The following is a 20,556-nucleotide window of genomic DNA, read 5'->3' as shown; positions in this document are numbered from 1 at the left end:
TACTTTTTTGCCCCACTGTATAACGGTCGCAGACAGCAGACGGAACATAAAGGCGCCCAGCTGGACACTGGGGGGGAGTGGGCATTGTGTGTAACGCCCGCTCTATGTCCACGTCCAGCTCCCACACCACCGGTGCCACCAGGCAAGAGGCCGGAAGTATGGGAGTGTGATCCATGGACCGCTCCTCTGTGTCATACATCTGGGACAGTGCCTGCCTTAGCGTTCTGTGAACCTGGTCTGTAGGACAGAGTGAAAACAGAACGGGTAAAGAACATAGCCCACCTTGCCTGGCGAGGGTTCAGTCTCGTCGCCGCCCGGCTGAAAAAAGGGTGTTTAGCCCCCTCAAGCCAATGTCTCCACACCTTCAAGAGCCATGACAACAGCCAACAGCTTCCAGTCCCCCACATCATAGTTTCGCTCCGCCGGGCTGAGCGGAGAAAGCACAGGGACGGAGCTTTGGTGGCGTGCCCGACCAGCAGTGTGCCCTCTTCGGCCACAGATGGTGCAAGGAATGGCCCCTCTTCCGGTCGCCCTAAGTGCAGTACCTCCCAGCTCCATGGGTGTCGGAGCGGAGGTGCTGGGGAATGGAACTGACAGGCCCCAATCCGGACATCCGCAGGCAGTCAGCAGGTTGTCCAGCCGGATGGACAGGTCCACCAGCTGGTCCAATGTGAGGGTGGTGTCTCGGCAGACCAACTCCCGACGGACGTCCTCGCGCAGACTGCCCCGGTAGTGATCGATCAGGGCCCTGTCGTTCCCACGCTGGCGGCCAGGGTCCGGAAGTCCAATGCAAAATCCAGCGCGCTCCTCGTCCCCTGCCTTAGGTGGAACAGTCGTTCACCCGCCGCTCGACCTTCAGGTGGGTGGTCGAAAACTGCGTGTGAATGCAGGTGAACGCTGCGGGTGAACGCTACGTATTGGTCCAACGCCGGCGTCTCCCTCACTCCGTACTGCATTGGCCCACTCCACGTCTTTGCCTGAGAGTTAGGAGATGAGGGAGGACACACTCTCACGTCCCGAAGGAGCCGAGTGGACGGTCGCCAGGTAGAGCTCAAGCTGGAGTAGGAACGGCCGCCGTCCCATCATACTCCCTCGGGAGTGCGAGCCGAATCCTGCTGGACCGGGTGAAGGAGGGGTGGACCGTGGGACCTGCTGGAGTGGGGCTGGTGGAGGCGCTGGACGACCTCCTCCTCTCTCCCAACGATCCATCTTCTGCAGCATGCGATCCATGGCGATGCCCAGATGTTGCAATATGGTCGCGTGCTGCTGGACGCGCTACTCTATCTCCACAGGGAGGGCGTCTGCTCCTGCTGACTCCATTCTTTGGGATAGTGATTCTGTAATGTGGTCTGTGTGTAGCTGGTGTAGAGGAGTCAGGCGCAGGATAGCAAATATGAAAGTAAATAAAGGTATTTTACTCAACATAGACAAATACAATACAAAATAAGCGAGCCCACATAAACGGACCGTATTACATAAAAACAATCACTCACAAACAAACATGGGGGAACAGAGGGTTAAATAATGAACAAGTAATTGGGGGATTGAAACCAGGGGTGTAAGACAAAGACAAAACAAATGGAAAATGAAAAGTGGATCGGCGATGGCTAGAAGGCCGGTGACGTCGACCGCTGAACGCCACCCGAACAAGGAGGGACCGACTTAGGCGGAAGTCGTGACAATTCATGACAATGTCCAGACACCATGACAATAAATCAGAGTCCATCTATACATTTGAGGTTTCTTTCCTGCCTTCTTCTATTCGTGGCATGTGAATGTATCACAGGATAAGACAGTGGACCAGCAGAACAGTGGACCAAGGCCAGGGCTTCACGCAGGGACGATTGATGGTCCCTACCCCGCTGAGATCACAGCCCATAGCCCATTCCCTGAAACCTCCTGGGTAATTGCCTCATTTCCTTGTGGAATAAATCCTGCAGTTCGCCGCACTCACCACAAACCACAAACAGGGGACACCCACAGGGACGATTTCAGCAAGCCTATTCATTTGCTTGCTATTATAAACATCAAACTCTTTTGTACCATTGTGGATCCCATTGCTTCTTATAAATGACAGTACACAATGACAATGTGAAAGAAAACAGTACATGGAGGTGGTCTAGGAGATAAAACAAAGAAACAATGGAAGCAAGAGGATATTTGACCATCTTTTGCATTATGCTTTCTGCGAGGGGCTGGTATGTCATACTTATAATGCATAATTTGTTCATGTACATTCAAATAATTTCCTTGACCAATGTGTCACACCAAACCTCACTCACATCCTTAACAGAGGATAATTATAGGCTTTCGACATGTTTCACTGACTTCACTCTGTTCTAAGCCATCCCCCCGATCTCCTCTTTCTTACTAGCAGTGAGTGAAACCCTAGCCTGCTATTACAACCTGACGGACTCAGCTTGACGTTCACCAACACATTGGAATTGTTAGGAGGGGGTTGACCCCCTGAACTCCTGACCTCCTGACCTCACCTCCACTAACACGTTGGGGGGCGCGGGGCGGTTTGGACCTTTTCACCACCCGCACACACACACACACGCACACACACGCACACACACACGCACACGCACACACACACGCACACACACACAGACACACAGATACACACACACACACACACACACACACACACACACGCACACGCACACGCACACGCACACGCACACGCACACGCACACGCACACAGCACACACACACACACACACACACACACACACACACACACACACACACACACACACACACACACACACACACACACACACACACACACACACACACACACACACACACACACACACACACACACTATGTTGTCTGACAGCTCTGCACACTGCAGCTCCAGTGGTCCTGGGAGCTTGGAGGGAAGATAAGAAGCCCTCTGTCATTCTTTCATGGCCCGAGTCACATTCCCTCTGGTCTGTGGTGGCGTGATAGAAATGGCTTTGTAACGAAGAGCTGCAGTTCGGCTGTCAGAACATGAGGTGCAATTGAACGCCCTCCCCCTTCCTGCTCCTCCCTGCTTGCTTTTTCTACACTCATAGACACACAAACACATCAGATGACAAGTTCTTGCCACTGCTTTTCAGACCAGATGTATCATTAAGGCATGCAAAAAGAAAAAACTTTGAGGAATCTTGGGAGGGTTGGAGACTGTTTGGGGCTCTCCAAGCTGTCGGTCTGAGAAGTACATGAAAGCAGTGCACTGTGTGGGAGCCAACAGAGGCTCAAGGACTTCATACTGAGGATTCATTCCATATCAAGCCAGCTCCAGCGCCAAAATTCATATTCCATCTACCTGCCTTCCAGCAATCCATGTTCTCCCTTGATCCCTGTCTCTGCCTCTCTCACACACAGATCCCCTCCCTCTGCCCCCTCTCCATTTCTCTCTCTCCCTGTCTCTCTGTATGTCTCTCTGTATGTCTCTCTGTATCCTCTCTCTGCTGCTCTCTCTGTCTTTCTGTTTCTGTCTTTCTCTCTCTGTCTCTCTCTCGCTCTCTCACTCTCTGCTCTGCTCCACTCTTGCATCCCAGCAGTCTGGATTTCCTTTCCTCGGGTTATAGTAGTTAGACTGTGAAATCATCCAGGCCCCCATCCTCCCCCATTCACTTATAGCAGATTTGTAATATTTATGGTTGCAAAGCCTGGGGAGGGGTGGGGGCGAGGGGCTGGTCTGCTGCTCCTTAGGTGTTGTCAGTGGACGGGGGGCATGGGTGGTGGTGCTTAGGGCAGGCAACCCGAGGCCTAGGCCCCCATGCTGAAGTGATTAGGGGACAGGAAAATGAACCTGACGTTGCTGGCAAAACCTTTGCCACATTGACACTTGATTCGGCGTGACTACTGCTGGCTGATTTACATCTTGTGATAAAGGGAGCTGGGGTCGAATTGACGTGGAGGAGCTATAGATGAGAAGACACTCGTAGAGGATTGTATTACTGGCAAGAAATCCAGACAAGGAACAACTGTCTTTGTTAGCCACTTCCTTTATTGTGTTCACCTTGCTAGTGTGAAATTGGTGTAAACAGGAATAAACTATATGGACCGGCAATTTTAGGCGCATTCTCCAGAGAGCAGGACTAATAGAACTTCTGCTTCTTTATTTTGGCAATCCATCACTCACAACCAGAGCCACTGCTGCAGTCCAGAGTTTTCCTTTGAGGGATAAAGTTATTTCCTCATAAGCTTGCTCAAACCCTGGTCAAGTCTCCTCTACATGAGCCTCTCTGAGAACTTGAAGCTGTTTGACAAATTCCATCTGACTCACAATATATATACTGTATATTTTAATGTATATGCAGAGAGAGGGGCCATACTAGGTCCCATGAATATGATTTCATGTTGCAATGTATCTTACTTTCTTTCCTTCCTGAAACAGTAGGCTAAATGATGTCTGCGTCAAATGTGTGTCAAATGTTCAAAAGCATGTGTCCAGCTCTATAACACATCAGCATTCCACTGCTACATTTACATTTAGCTCTCAATAGGAGGCATCTTCATACACATTCCCTAGATCAAAGGGTATATTTTAGTGGACAGAGAAAACTGCAATCTTCTCAGATGAAAAGGTCTTGAAGACAGAGTACTGCTGCCACCTGGTGCAATGGGGTGGGAAGAAGAGGGAAATCATGTAGTCCAGCGGTTCCCAAACTTTTTCACTCGGATCCACCAGTCCATCATTGGGGAACATGTCCCTCCTCCCTAGTTTTGAATCTCATTTCCTGCAATTCTACACATTTTGCCATGTCTTATGTGTGTTCATGTGATATGTGATTGACTCAAACATCACAACAAAATCAAGAACAAAAAAAAGGGGAAAAAGGAACAGTCAGGCTCCCCCTGCCAACCCCTCAGTTTGGGAACCACTGATGTAGTCCAAAAGAGTCATATCAATATCAATTTCAAATGTGCAACATAAACTATTGTCTTTATTGATAATCACAAACGTACTGTGCCTTTTCTACTAAAGCCGTATTTTGGTAACATGGCATGAAATACACATAATTATTATCTACAGATCATTTTACAACTGAGACATTTCCAAGGAACATGTTTTTCATTAGAAAAGGAAACATGTTGACATATTGCCTAGTTACTGTAGGGGAAGCTTTGAGCTCTTACAGCAGAAAAGGTGAGTAATTTCCCTGAAACCAGATATACTTTGGTATTAGGAGGAGCAATGATGGGTTATAACGCAGTCGGGTTGGGCAGTGTAACCCTTTCCATCCTTGCAATGTTTCCCTTATCAGACCATCAGTGTTGCCATAGGGATACAAAAACTCTAGAAGATGTGTTTAAAATGGTGCCTTGGGGTTGCATACAGGAGCTTTTAGTCCAAGTTTGTAATTAGTCTGTCCTGTCTGTCAGGCTGTTTTTTTCTTTCTTCCATTTCATCATCCTTCCCAAGATACTTCCTTTAACTTCGCTGTCATAGCTAAGAAGGTTAATTGAACCATATCTGCATTCACACAAAGCCAATATTTCAGATCAGAGAAAATCCCCTTCTTTCAGCTCTTCAGTTACTGATGGTTATGTCTTTTATTTTGTTTATGGTACATGGATACCTCTACTCTTTGCTAAGCATTGCTATAGGACCAGTGGAACAGTTTCATGCTAACCTTCCAGCAATGTTCCATTTAAATGAACAAAGACACATTGATTGTCCATGTTCCTATTTTGGTTTTGCCAGTTACAAGCATCATCAAGGTATTTTGCAATCTAAAAATATTCCTTACTTAACACCTCATTCTGACCTCTGTGTAAATTTGAGATAAACACTATCTGGTATGGGCATAATTAAAAATAATGCTACTCCATATCCTGTCCAACAAACCATTTGTATTTTTTTACTCTCCTGTCCAATTCCTCTTTCAATACTATTTAAAAAAAAAAATCTTCTCTACCTGTCAGAATATCTCTAGACCTTCTCTTTGTCTGCAGTGTCTGCTCTTCCTTTGACTCCCGTCTCCTACCGAGTGTGTTTCATTTTACTAATGCAGAGGTGAAGCCAGCTCAACTAGAAGAACAGAATCTCTCCGAATACACAAGGGGCAACATAAATAATAAAAACAATGTAGAACCAGGGAGGAATACAAACTCCAGTTGAGAACAAAGAAAATTGAAATCAATGGGAAAATATGCAATTTTCTTTCTCTTTTTTTACATAGCAAGATGCAAATCATCCTTTGGGATCGCCCTGCAACGCCTAGCCAAGTAAAACAAATATAGAGGAAAATATAAAATGCAGCTTTTCTAAAAAAAATGGCAAACAATTACACTTACGAAATTTTTGGGAAACAGTCAGTTGCTGACATACTGTATTGAACTAGGCACGAGGTAAGACACCCTAAGGCAGTGGTCATATCAGTCGACCTCACTATGTGTTTAAGGCAAATAAGGGGGCACCAGAAGCAGGGATGATTTTTTTTAAGCTAGTCTCATGATGGGGGGTAGTGTCTTTTTTATTCCATATAATAGTAGGGTTTGAATGGGGTGGGAATAGTTGTTCTCTAATGAAGGAAACAACTGTATTTGTCAGTCTGGCGACACTTGAGGAGCTTGAGGAAGGTCTCCATCTTGTGGGCGTCCTTCTTGAAGCAGCTGAGCAGAGTGTAGTCCCTCAGAACTGACTCCAACACCTCAGGCTGCAGGGCGTACGGAGCCACACCCTGCTCATAGTAGGAGGTGGTCAGCATGTCATCGTCCAGCATCTATAGTACACAGCAAGGACAAAACAGAGTAGACAGGGGGATGGGGAGAGAGAGAGAGAGAGAGAGAGGTGAAGTCTAGGAAATGAGGCATAGATAGAAGAGAAAGAGATGTGTGAAAATGCATTGGGCTAAAGGAGAAAATGCCTAAAAGCTACAAGTATCAGAGTAACTGCTGAAGTACCTTCCTGATGAGGACCACCACTCCTTGCTCCAAACTAAGGAGTTTTTCTGACACCCATTTGGTCTTTTTGAGTAGAGTGTCGGGGGCGTCATCATAGCGGTCCAAGGTGGTTTGCAGGTACACCAATGGCTCAATCCAGGACTGGACCAGAATTAGGACAGAGTGGAGGAGCCACTTGTCCTGCACAACACAGTTTATGTTAAGGAGCACAGTTTGAGTATTGTGACTATTGTGTACTGAACAGTACCGTATATTTGAAAGGATTGATTTGAATTGTTGCTATTGTGCAGTTTTAGTACAGTCATGTAACTGGATTCAGCTAAAGCAATTACATATTAAGCTAAAAATAATGCCCCTAAAATCACAGAGGGAATAGCTTCAACAGTAAAGTCAGCGATATATCTGAAATAAACTTTACAGTGTTAAAAGTACAAGGAAAGGTTTTTTTTGTACTCAATTATCATCCCCCTACTCCAAACTAACAACGTTGCACTTGTCACTTGTGCGTTGTAGAGGAATAATTATAGAGATGCATGTTTGAGCAAGCCAAATCTTCCCACCTGGACCTTTATATATGTGCTGCTGTGTAGTTTCCAACTCACAGCCTTAGCTGACCTTAAAGCTAAAGAGTTTGAAAAATGTCCCATCCTGAAACTTTTAAATGTCCTAATGCTGCTCACTTGTCACGTTACGCTGCTTGTTGGTAAGTGAACGCTCCTTCTATCTGTCTGTCCTTAACTTGTTGAACAGTGTTTTGGCTCACTGGCCCTCAATTTACTGCTTGTTTCTTTCTACAGCACCAACTTGTGTTAATCATCTCCTGCTTGTATAGTGTATGTGCAGGCAGAATCCATACAGTGAGCAAGTCCTCCATTTTCTCTCTGGTGTGTGACTCAGCTGTGTGTTGCTTGTGTATTTGCCATTTCACAGGCTGTGCTTGTTTCGGCGGGCGGTGGGCAAGCTAGTAACTTAAACAAACATTTTAGTACATTTTTGTCAAGAAGAGAGACACGGAAGCCTAGCTAGCCTGTAATTTCTAAAATTGGTGGCTAACGAATTGGTTTCAACGCTGAAGGAGCTTTAATCCGGGGCAATATGGACCATCCAGACTTTCAATGTAGCAACTGTTTGCTCACAGAGGACCACAGAGGCAAAGTGGCTACTCTTAGCAAACAAGAAGCACACTTACACAAGCTACTGGGGAATCCACATCCACCTACTTTCTCTTTCTCTTCTACTCAAGTAGCTGGATGCCACTCTGACCTGATGGAAGTGTCGCCGCCGTGTCATCTCAGGATCTAGTCACAGTATCCCTGTGCATTGAAATTGCCATTGATAAAATGCAATTGTTTTCGTTATCTGTAGCTTATGCCTGTCCACACCCAAACCCCACCGCCACCATGGGGCACTCTGTTAACAATGTTGACATCAGCAAACCGCTCGCCCACACAACACCATACATGCAGTTGTGAGGTCAGTTGGAATTTCTGCCAAATTCTCAAAAGATTACATTGGAGGCGGCTTATGGTAGAGAAATTAAAGTTAAATTATCTTGCAACAACTCTGGTGGACATTCCTGCAGTCAGCATGCCAATTGCACACTGCCTTGAAACTTAAGACATTTTTGGCATTGTGCTGTGTGATTTTATTTTTGAGTGGCCTTTGATTGTCCCCAGCCCAAGGCTCACCTGTGTAATGATCACGCTGTTTATATAGCTTCTTGATATGCCACACTTTTCAGGTGGATGGATTATCTTGGCAAAGGAGAAATGCTCACTAAAAGGGATGTAAACAAATTTGTGCAGAATATTTGAGTTAAATAAGCTTTTTGTGCAAATGGAACATTTCTGGGATCATTTATTTGAACTCATGAAACATGGGACCAACACTTTACAGTTCAAATTTTTGTTCGGTAAATTTATTGCTGCAGTTTACCGCCTCCCAGTCACTTCAGCAGAGGTTCTTGATATTTCTTCTGATAATTTAAAACCCTTTCTGGTATCTGAACTGGTTGTATTAGGACATATAAATCTTCATTGGCTTACGCGTGCCTCAGATCAGTTTAAGGATATCTGTCTTGAGTTCAACTTGACTTGGCTGATAACAAAACCCACTTGGACTAAAGTAAAAAGAACCTTTCCAACTCCTCATTGATTGAGCTTATCCTGACTAACCGTCCCCATAAGTATTTGCCCTAGGCTTGCATTAGAGTAACCAAATTGAAAACTTCTGACCCTCTAATAATTGTGAAGATCATTTTTTTTTAAATCGCACCCAATTGCAAGCTTTTTTTTCTACTTAGCTGCATACCAGACCCTGTTTTGGCACTTCCATTTTTACCTCTCTGGCTGATAAACACGGCCCTTTCAAGCAAACCAAACGAATCCATGCAACTCCCCTGTACTCTCAGACCTCCTCTTGATAAGAAATCAAGCCTGGGCCAAGGCTAATCAAAATGTCTCGTTAGCTGATTGGCAGCTATTTAGGCAATTGAGAAATAGGTGCACTACCTCGGGATAAACAGGCCAAATCAAAATTCTTCCTTAGCGCTGTGGCACACTCTGGTATTCATCCCTCTAAATTCTGATAAATTGTTAATTCACTGTAATTCCTCTGCTTCCCTGACTAAGCAAGTAGTTTAATGTGATTTTTGATGATTTCTAGCTGGTTTCCTAGTTGAAAGAAATGGAGGTCACACGACTTTGCCAGTCAGTTGACTGTTCTTCCCACATACAGCCTCCAGTTGCCTCGATGAACAATCCTCAGGTGACATGGGGAATGGTAGTCAGGGATTTTCTGTTTGGCAACTCAGAAACAGAAGTTATTGCTGCCTTATTATCCATTGACACCAATAAGTCATTAGGGGCCTATTAAATATGCAGCACCTGTCATTTCAGGCTCAATAACATTTTTTATTTAACTTAGGTGTTAGGAAATATTCCAAAAGTGTTGAAAGCAGCTTCTGTGCTACCACTCCATAAGGGTGGGGATAGTAGTGATCTTGATAATTATCGACACATTTCCAGGCTCCCTTGACTTGCAAAAATATTTGACTCATTGTTCAACAAACAGCTAAGTTATTTTCTATCTGTAATTGTATTTTTGATGTTGGTCAACCTGGATCTGGAAAATTTCAAGAACTATCAAGCGCTATGATGAAACTGGCCCTCATGAGGACCGCCACAGGAAAGGAAGAACCAGTGTTACCTCTGCTGCAGAGGATAAGTTCATTAGTGTTACCAGCCCAAATAAATGCTTCACAGAGTTCAAGTAAGAGAATACATCTCAACATCAACTGTTCAGAGGAGACTGTATGAATCAGGCATTCATGGTCGAATTGCTGCAAAGAAACCACTACAAAAGGACACCAATAATAAGAAGAGACTTGTTTGGGCCAAGAAACATGAGCAATGGACATTACACCACCCGATGTCACAGGAAGGCCATAAAGATCATCAAGGACAACAACGACCCGAGCCACTGCCTGTTCACCCCGCTATCATCCAGAAGGCGAGGTCAGTACAGGTGCATCAAAGCTGGGACTGAGAGACTGAAAAACAGCTTCGATCTCAAGGCCATCAGATTGTTAAACAGCCACCACGAACAGTGTGTGGCTGCTGCCAACACACTGACTCAACTCCAGCCACTTTAATAATGGAAAAATTGATGTAAAAAATGTATCACTAGCCACTTTAAACAATGCCACTTAATATAATGTTTATATACCCTACATTACTCATCTGATATGTATATACTGTACTCGATACCATCTACTGCATCTTGCCTATGCCGTTCTGTACCATCACTCATTCATATATCTTTATGTACATATTATTCATCCCTTTACACTTGTGTGTATAAGGTAGTTATTGTGAAATTGTTAGGTTAGATTACTCGTTTGTTATTTACGACATTGTCGGAACTGGAAGCACAAGCATTTTGCTACACTTGCATTAACATCTGCTAACCATGTGCATGTGACAAATAAAATTTGATTTGAATTAAAATTTGATTTGATTTGGAAATCTGACCGTGTGTCTGATGAGTCGAAATTTGCGATTTATCTTCCAACCTCTGTGTCTTTGTGAACGTATGATCTCTGCATGTAAGGGCTATTTGACCAAGAAGGAGAGTGATGGAGTGCTGCATCTGTCACACCCTGATCTTCCCCATTATCCCCAGTGCATTTATACCTGTGTTCTCTGTTTGTATGTTGCCAGTTCGTCTTGTCTCGACAAGTATACCAGCGTGTTTTTTCCATGCTCCTGTTTTTCCTAGTCTCTGTTTCTAAGCACTCTCAGTTCCGCCCTTTTCTGCCTGCCCTGACACTGAGCTTGCCTGCCTGACCATTCAGCCTGCCCTGACCTCGAGCCTGCCTGCTGCCCTGTAACTTTCGGACTCTGACCTGGTTAATTAACTTCTGCCTATCCTTGATCTGCCCATTACCTGGCCCTTATATTTGAATAAATATCAGAGACTCTAACCATCTGCCTCCTGTGTTTGCATCTGGGTCTCGTCCTGTGTCGTTATAGCATCAGATGACCTGGCCTCCACAATCACCCGACCTCAATCCAAATGAGACGGTTTGGGATGAGTTGGACTGTAGAGTGAAGGAAAAGCAGCCAACAAGCGCTCAGAATATGTGGGAACTCCTTCAAGACTGTTTGAAAAGCATTCCACGTGAAGCTGGTTGAGAGAATGCCAAGACTGTGCAAAGCTGTCATCAAGGCAAAGGGTGGCTACTTTGAAGAATCTCAAATAATACAAATATATTGTGATTTATTTAACACTTTTTTGGTTACTACATGATTCCATGTGTTATTTCATAGTGTTGACATCTTCACTATTATTCTACATAAAGACAAAGCAAAACTGTTTCATTTTTTTGCAAATGTATAAAAAACAAAAAATAGAAGGTATTCAGACCCTTTGCAATGAGACTTGAAATTTAGCTCAGGTGCATCTTGATTCCATTGATCATCCTACAACTTGATTGGAGTCCACCTTTGGTAAATTCAATTGATTGGACATGATTTGGAAAGACACACACCTGTTTATATAATGTCCCACAGTTGACAGTGCATGTCAGAGCAAAAACCAAGCCTTAAGGTAAAAGGAATTTTCCGTAAAGCTCAGAGACAGGATTGTGTTAAGGCACAAGGTACCAAAAAAGGTACCAAAAAATGTCTGCAGCATTGAAGGTCCCCAAGAACACAGTGGCCTCCATCATTCTTAAATGGAAGATGTTTAGAACCACCAAGACTCTTCCTATTTAATTTTTTAAAAATTTGACCTTTATTTTACTAGGCAAGTCAGTTAAGAACAAATTCTTATTTTCAATGACAGCCTAGGAACAGTGGGTTAACTGCCTGTTCAGGGTCAGAATGACAGATTTGTACCTTGTCAGCTCAGGGGTTTGAACTTGCAATCTTCTGGTTACTAGTCCAACGCTCTAACCACTAGGCTACCCTGCCGTCCTAGAGCTGGCTCCCCGGCCAAACTGAGCAATCAGGGGAGAAGGACCTTGGTCAGGGAGGTGACCAAGAACCCGATGGTCTCTCTTACCAAGTTCCAGAGTTTCTCTGCGGAGATGGGAGAAGCTTCCAGGACAACAACCATCTCTGCAGCACTCCACCAATCAGGCCTTTATGGTAGAGTAGCCAGACAGAAGCCACTTCTCAGTAAAAGACACATGACAGCCCACTTGGAGTATGCCAAAAGGCACCTAAAAGAGTCTCAGACCATGAGAAACAAGATTCTCTGGTCTGATGACACCCAGATTGATCTCTTTGGCCTGAATGCCAAGTGTCACATTTAGAGGAAACTTGGGACCGCTCATCACCTGGCCAATACAATCCCTGCAGTGAAACATGGTGGTGGCAGCATCATGCTGTGGGGATTTTTCAGCGGCAGAGACTGGGAGACTAGTCAGGATCGAGGGAAAGATGAGCGAAGCAAAATACAGAGTGATACTTGATGAAACCTGCTCCAGAGACTGGGGCGAAAGTTCACCTTCCAACAGGACAACATCCCTAATCATATGGCCAAGACAACGCAGAAGTGGCTTTGGGACAACTTGTAATGTCCTTGAGTGGCCCAGCCAGAGCCTGGACTTGATCCCGATCAAATATCTCTGGAGAGACCTGAAAATAGCTGTGCAGCAACACTCCCCATCCAACCTGACAGATCTTGAGAGGATCGGCAGAGAGGAATGGAAGAAACTCCCCAAGTACAGGTGTGCAAAGCTTGTAGCGTCATACCGAAGAAGAATTGAGGCTGTAATCACTGCCGAAGGTGCTTCAACAAAGTACTGAGTAAAGGGTCTGAATACTTATGTAAATTAAATATTTCAGTTTATTTTATTTTCATAAATTTCCCCCCCCAAAAAATCGAAAAACTTGTTTTTGCTTTGTCATTATGGGCTAATGTGTGTAGATTGATGAGGGGGACAAAACTGCTTAATACATTTTAGAATAAGGCTGAAACGTAACAAAATGTGGAAGAAATTATGGGGCCTGATTACTTTCCTAATGCACTGTATTCACTTGTATGCAGACGATAAAGTGTTGTATTTCATTGCTCCTTTGGTTGGCCAAGTCTTTTCACATTTGAAGTCTGATTTTTAAGCACTGCAGATGTCACTATTGAATCTAAAGTTAGTGCTAAATGCAACCAACAAAATGCATGCTTTTTTTCAAGGTCCCATAACCCAGATTTACATGAACAGTTTGAACGGTACACAATATGAGCAATTTCCTTTGTACATGTATCTTGTTATCTGGCTTTATGACACACTGTCATTTTAAAACGTCACTGAGCTGCTGAAAAAGTAGAAGTTCAAAGGGATATCATCTACTGTATATGCATGCAGCAGCATCTACACTTAGATGTTGTTTTCCATTGTGTCCTTAAGTTGATTACTGATGATGGTTATAGAACTCACCTTTGTGTTTTGTTTCAAAAAGTGGCTTGGGCCACTTTGTATGTAAGGAGAGAGCAGCATTTTCTTGTGTTCATCTACAAAGCACTCCTGCATAAACGTCTTATGTGTCTGTCATCATTAATTCAATTTAGACTTACAGAGCCCTCTGAAATGAAATGTTCTGGTCCACCTTGGTGAGTTGAGAGTAATGATCGGAGACCTCTATGTTGATAAATGTGTCTGTTTTTCTTAATATGTTTTGTAATTTTGTATATTGTATGTGTTTGATGTATTTAAGCATGGCTCATGTGTAAAAGAGATCCTAGTCTCAGTATGACTGCCCTGTCAAAATAAAGGTACAAAAATAAATATGTATATATATATACATAATACATAAGTAATAATACAAATAATAATAATGGTGGTAGCAAGGGACATTTTCAAGACATCTCAAGAATAATTAGGCCAAACTTATGTTTAATCGGCCAAAACAATACAACACAGAAGATGGCACTACAGAGACAGAAGACTCACTCATACGTTAAGTGACCATAACTATAAAGTGACACATTGTTTCTATGCACCACCAATGCTGTTTTGTGATTTGGGGATACACACACAGGCAGATGTGTGTGTGTGTGTGTGTGTGTGTGTGTGTGTGTGTGTGTGTGTGTGTGTGTGTGTGTGTGTGTGTGTGTGTGTGTGTGTGTGTGTGTGTGTGTGTGTGTGTGTGTGTGTGTGTGTGTGGAGTTCCACAATCATACACACAATCATAGAAGGAAGACATCTCAATTGGCAGAAATTAAGACAAAAGTCCAAACAAACACAAAGAGAGAGCTAGAGAGAGAGTGAGTGAGAGCGAGAGAGAGAAAACAGTAGAGCGTCCAGCTCCCATCTGCTTACCGAGATCTGCTGGATTTCGCTTTTGGAGCCCGGGATGGGGAAGGCCTTGGTGGCGCATGTGTATCCTGCCTGGTTCCTCTGGGAGCGCATAGGGAAAGGGACAAACATCTCCTCCTATGTAGCAAACAGACAGGGAACAAGGAACAACATGGAAGATAAACACAGACTCATGCTCCGCTAACCCCAGCCAATAGAGACGAGCCGTCTGTCAACTGAGCTACAAGCAGAGCGGCTGGAGTTTTCTTCTTCAACATATTCTCATCTGTTGGCCTCATGCAGTGTCTTTCCAATAATGAGAAGATACATGATGTTTCCATTTCAAAGCTGATGCTGGTTCTGTACTCTCATATGGAAGGGAATCGTATGGGCTTTCCTGCTACTGAAAACCACAATATGAATGCACAGCACAGCATATCATTATCAGCATTGTCTTGATTCTGTACCTTCCATAAATCATTATTTGTCTGAGGAGAGTTGGGAAACTACTTTGAAGCTATAAAGTGCTGGTTATATTGGTGGAGCATATAGCAAAATGATTGGTAGGGTATATGCAGTATTTCCATAGGACTTCCCCAAAACACAGGGCACATACACTACCATTCAAAAGTTTGGGGTCACTTAGAAATGTCCTTGTTTTTGAAAGAAAAGCACATTTTTGTACATTAAAATAACATCAAATTGATAAGAAATACAGTGTCGACATTGTTAATGTTGTAAAAGACTATTGTAGCTGGAAACGGCTGATGTTTTATGGAATATCTAGTATATAGGCATACAGAGGCCCATTATCAGCAACCATCACTCCTGTGTTCCAATGGCACGTTGTGTTAACTAATTCACGTTTATAATTTTAAAAGGCTTATTGATCATTAGAAAACCCTTTGCAATTATGTTAGCAAAGCTGAATTGCCAAGACACTGAAGATCTCGTACAACGCTGTGTACTACTCCCTTCTCAAAACAGCGCAAACTTGCCCTAACCAGAATAGAACGAGTGGGAGGCCACGGTGCACAACTGAGCAAGAGGACAAGCACATTAGAGTTTCTAGTTTGAGAAACAGATGCCTTACAAGTCCTCAACTGGCAGCTTCGTTAAATAGTACCCACAAAACACCAGTCTCAACGACAACAGTGAAGAGGCAACTCTGAGATGCTGGCCTTCTAGGCAGAGTTGCGAAGAAAAAGCCATATCTCAGACTGGCCAATAAAAAGAAAAGATGAAGATGGGCAAAAGAATATACATAAATCATAATAATAATAATAATAATGGTGGTAGCAAGGGACATTTTCAAGACTTCTCAAGAATAATTAGGCCTAACTTATGTTTAATCCGCCAAAACAATACAACACAGAAGATGGCACTACAGAAACAGAAGACTCACTCATACGTTAAGTGACCATAACTATAAAGCGACATATTGTTTCTATGCACCACCAATGCTGTTTTGTGATTTGGGGATACACACACAGGCAGATGTGTGTGTGTGGTGTGTGGTGTTTGAGTGTGTGTGTGTGTTTGCGTGTGTGTGTGTGTGCGTGTGTGTGTGTGTGTGTGTGTGTGTGTGTGTGTGTGTGTGTGTGTGTGTGTGTGTGTGTGTGTGTGTGTGTGTGTGTGTGTGTGTGTGTGTGTGTGTTCCACAATCATACACACAATCATAGAAGGAAGACATCTCAATTGGCAGAAAGGCCGGCAACCCGGAGTCGCCTCTTCACAGTTGACGTTGAGACTGGTGTTTTACGGGTATTATTTAATGAAGCTGCCAGTTGAGGACTTTTAAGGCATCTGTTTCTCAAACTAGGCACTCTAATGTACTTGTCCTCTTGCTCAGTTGTGCACCGGAGCCTCCCACTCCTTTTTCTATTCTGGTTAGGGCCAGTTTGCGCTGTTCTTTGAAGGGAGTAGTATACAGCATTGTATGAGATCTTCAGTGTCTTGGCAATTTCTCGCATGGAATAGCCTTCCTTTCTCAGAACAAGAATAGACTGACAAGTTTCAGAAGAAAGTTCTTGTTTCTGGCCATTTTGAGCCTGTAATCGAACCCACAAAAGCTGATGTTCCAGACACTCAACTAGTCTAAAGAAAGACAGTTTTATTGCTTCTTTAATCAGATCAACAGTTTTCAGCTGTGCTAACATAATTGCAAAAGGATTTTCTAATGATCAGTTTGACTTTTAAAATTATAAACTTGGATTAGCTAACACAACGTGCCATTGGATCACGGGAGTGATGGATGCTGAAAATGGGCCTCCATACACCTATTTACAGTGCGGAGAACAAGTATTTGATACACTGACAATTTTGCAGGTTTTCCTACTTGCAAAGCATGTCGAGGTCTGTAATTTTTATCAGAGGTACACTTCAACTGTGAGAGGCGGAATCTAAAACAAAAATCCAGAAATTCATATTGTATGATTTTTAAGTAATTAATTTGCATTTTATTGCATGACATAAGTATTTGATCAACTACCAACCAGTAAGAATCCCGGCTCTCTCTCAGACCTGTTTTTTTTTCTTTAAGAACCTCTCCTGACTCCACTCATTACCTTTATTAACTGCACCTGTTTTAACTCTTTACATGTATAAAAGACACCTGTCGACACACTCAATCAGTCAGACTCCCACCTCTCCACAATGGCCAAGACCAGAGAGCTGTGTAAGGACATCAGGGATACAATTGTAGTCCATCACAAGGCTGGGATGGGCTACAGGACAATAGGCAAGCAGCTTGGTGAGAAGGCAACAACTGTTGGCGCAATCTTTAGAAAATGGACGAAGTTCAAGATGACGGTCAATCACCCTCGGTCTGGGGCTCCATGCAAGATCTCACCTCGTGGGGCATCAATGATCACGAGGAAGGTGAGGGATCAGCCCAGAACTACACGGCAGGACCTGGTCAATGACCTGAAGAAAGCTGGGACCACAGTCTCAAAGAAAACCATTAGTAACACACTACGCCGCCATGGATTAAAATCCTGCAGCGCACACAAGGTCCCCCTGTTCAAGCCAGCGCATGTCCAGGCCCGTCTGAAGTTTGCCAATGACCATCTGGATGATCCAGAGGAGGAATGGGAGAAGGAAATGTGGTCTGATAAGACAAAAATATAGCTTTTTGGTCTAAACTCCACTTGCCGTGTTTGGAGTAAGAAGAAGGATGAGTGCAAACCAAAGAACACCATCCCAACTGTGAAGCATGGAGGTGGAAACATGATTCTTTTGGGATGCTTTTCTGCAAAGGGGTCAAGACGACTGCACCGTATTGAGGGGAGGATGGGGCCATGTATCGCAAGATCTTGGCCAACAACCTCCTGCCCTCAGTAAGAGCATTGAAGATGGGTTGTGGCTGGGTCTTTCAGCATGACAACGACCCGAAACATACAGCCAGGGCAACTAAGGAGTGGCTCCGTAAGAAGCATCTCAAGGTCCTGGAGTGGCATAGCCAGTCTCCAGACCTGAACCCAATAGAACATCTTTGGAGGGAGCTGAAAGTCCGTATTGCCCAGCGACAGCCCCGAAACCTGAAGGATCTGGAGAAGGTCTGTATGGAGTAGTGGGCCAAAATCCCTGCTGCAGTGTGTGCAAACCTGGTCAAGAACTACAGGAAACGTATGATCTCTGTACTTGCAAACAAAGGTTTCTGTACCAAATATTAAGTTCTGCTTTTGCGATGTATCAAATACTTATGTCATGCAATAAAATGCAAATAAATTACTTAAAAATCATACAATGTGATTTTCTGGATTTTTGTTTTAGATTCCATCTCTCACAGTTGAAGTGTACCTATGATAAATATTACAGACCTCTACATGCTTTGTAAGTAGGAAAACCTGCAAAATCGGCAGTGTATCAAATACTTCTCCCCACTGTAGATATTCCTTTAAAAATCAGCCGTTTACAGCTACAATAGTCAACATTAACAATGTCTACACTATATTTCTGATCAATTTGATGTTATTTTAATAGACAAAAATATGGATTTTCTTTCAAAAACATTGACATTTCTAAGTGACCCCAAACTTTTGAACGGTATTGTATACTGTGAAACACTAAGCTCTCCAGCTGCACACAGATATGAATGACCACATTTCTTCAGTGGGTACTCTCAGAGGAGGTACGTTGGAAATGTCGGAAGTACTTCGGAGTGTGGTACTCACAAACAGAGTGCAGGACTCCTCAGAGACACGGTAGATGAGCTCGGCATGTTGGATGACCCGGTCCAGTAGTTTCTCCTTGGAGATGGAGGCACATAGTATGATGCTGCCCTGCTCGTCCTTACACTCCAGAGGGACACCCAAGGACACCAGACAGGGCCAGAGTAGCACTGCCCACACAACACTCTGCATGACTAGAGACACACACACACACACACACACACACACACACACACACACACACACACACACACACACACACACACACACACACACACACACACACACACACACACACACACACACACACACACACACACACACACACACACACACACACACAAGAAATACCCACAACCAATATAGCTATACAATTAGCCAGCAATGTCTATAGTTATTTTCTCTAACTGCACTACCAACAATAGACCTACAGATAGCAAAGGCTGCGTCCAATATCGTTCTAGTAATATTATTGTACTTCCGGCGCCGACAGAGATGGCCACCTCTCTTTGCGTTCCTAGGAAACTATGCAGTATTTTGTTTTATATTACTGCACGGTCGGAACTAGAAGCACAAGCATTTCGCTACACTCGCATTAACATCTGCTAACCATGTGTATGTGACAAATAAAATTTCACTTGATTAAATTGCTCACAAAATTATTGATCATATCGCACATTCTCTCTGAAGGGTGTATAAAGTACCTTGCATCATGTTCATTCTGTCAGGACAGTTGTCTTCCTACTAGCATCTTTTACGGCACCAGGCACCTTTATATGGATTCAACAGGCCATAAATGAGGCAAAAGGATGAAGGGTTCTTACGTAGGTTTTTGGTAAGGGGATATGTTCTTACCCGTCCAACATACTCTGATCACTATGGATTGTATTCAGATAGGAGAGGACCTTACAGGTTTCAGAGACTTTGCCTGGTGTATTTGTTCACTGTTGACCATTGTTGAGAGATTCCTTCAAAATTCTCCCATATGCCTGAGGATACACCATAATACATCAATTTACTGTATACTATATACTGTTGTAAAGGAGATGGTGTCTGAAAACTCTAAACCTGGAAATAATTGTTTTCTATTCGGGTGAAGAAACCCTGGTGAGAACCAGTCAGTCTCCCCCAGCAGCTGGAGCTGCCCATCTGACAGTAATAACTCTCTGTTTGGTTGTCATTGGCAGCACACATTTAGAGCATGGATAATTCTTCATAAAACTAATCCCCTTTGAAATAAAGCCAGGGTAGGTGGGCGTAGTACTTCATTAAATCCGGCATATTGCAATTTTGTCTCTGATTACTGAGTGTCCTACATATTACGGTCCCCCAAACCCACACCATTAAATGTGTTAATCCAATCTGAGAATTATAAGTGATGTGTCCTGTCTGTCGATTGGAAAATGAAACCCCCTTAGTTGGCATCATGCACATTTCAGTGGAACCAATTTCTCTGATCTTAGAAAGAGTGAGAGAAAAAGAGGCTGTAAACATTTTGGGACTTTTAAGAGAATTCATTTTATGAAATTAACTGCATCACCAAAAATTGACAGGGTACAAAAATAGAGCAATTCAAAATTGTGCTATTAATATAATTTCTTTACGGATTACTAGGGCTGTCAAATGATTAAAAATCATGTCTAATAGCAAATTCTGAATTTGCCTCAAACTAAG

The 20,556-nt window shown here is 43.5% G+C and overlaps 1 protein-coding gene across 1 annotated transcript; it reads right to left on the bottom strand.

The window, feature by feature from the left end:
• Nucleotides 1–4,926: 4,926 nt before the first annotated feature.
• Nucleotides 4,927–19,743, bottom strand: smtla (somatolactin alpha). The gene is made up of 5 exons (XM_035792381.2): nt 19,587–19,743; nt 18,886–19,076; nt 14,735–14,848; nt 6,910–7,089; nt 4,927–6,728 (listed from the first exon to the last, which is right to left on the bottom strand). The coding sequence occupies exons 1-5, from the start codon at nt 19,600–19,602 to the stop codon at nt 6,528–6,530; spliced, it is 702 nt and encodes a 233-aa protein (XP_035648274.1). The 5' UTR covers nt 19,603–19,743; the 3' UTR covers nt 4,927–6,527.
• Between the last annotated feature and the right edge of the window lie 813 nt (nt 19,744–20,556).

This window comes from Oncorhynchus keta, chromosome 18 (genome assembly GCF_023373465.1).
Source record: "Oncorhynchus keta strain PuntledgeMale-10-30-2019 chromosome 18, Oket_V2, whole genome shotgun sequence".
Lineage (NCBI taxonomy): Eukaryota > Metazoa > Chordata > Actinopteri > Salmoniformes > Salmonidae > Oncorhynchus > Oncorhynchus keta.
The sequence above is the reverse complement of the archived record's forward strand: the minus strand, read 5'-3'. Positions and strand labels throughout refer to the sequence as shown.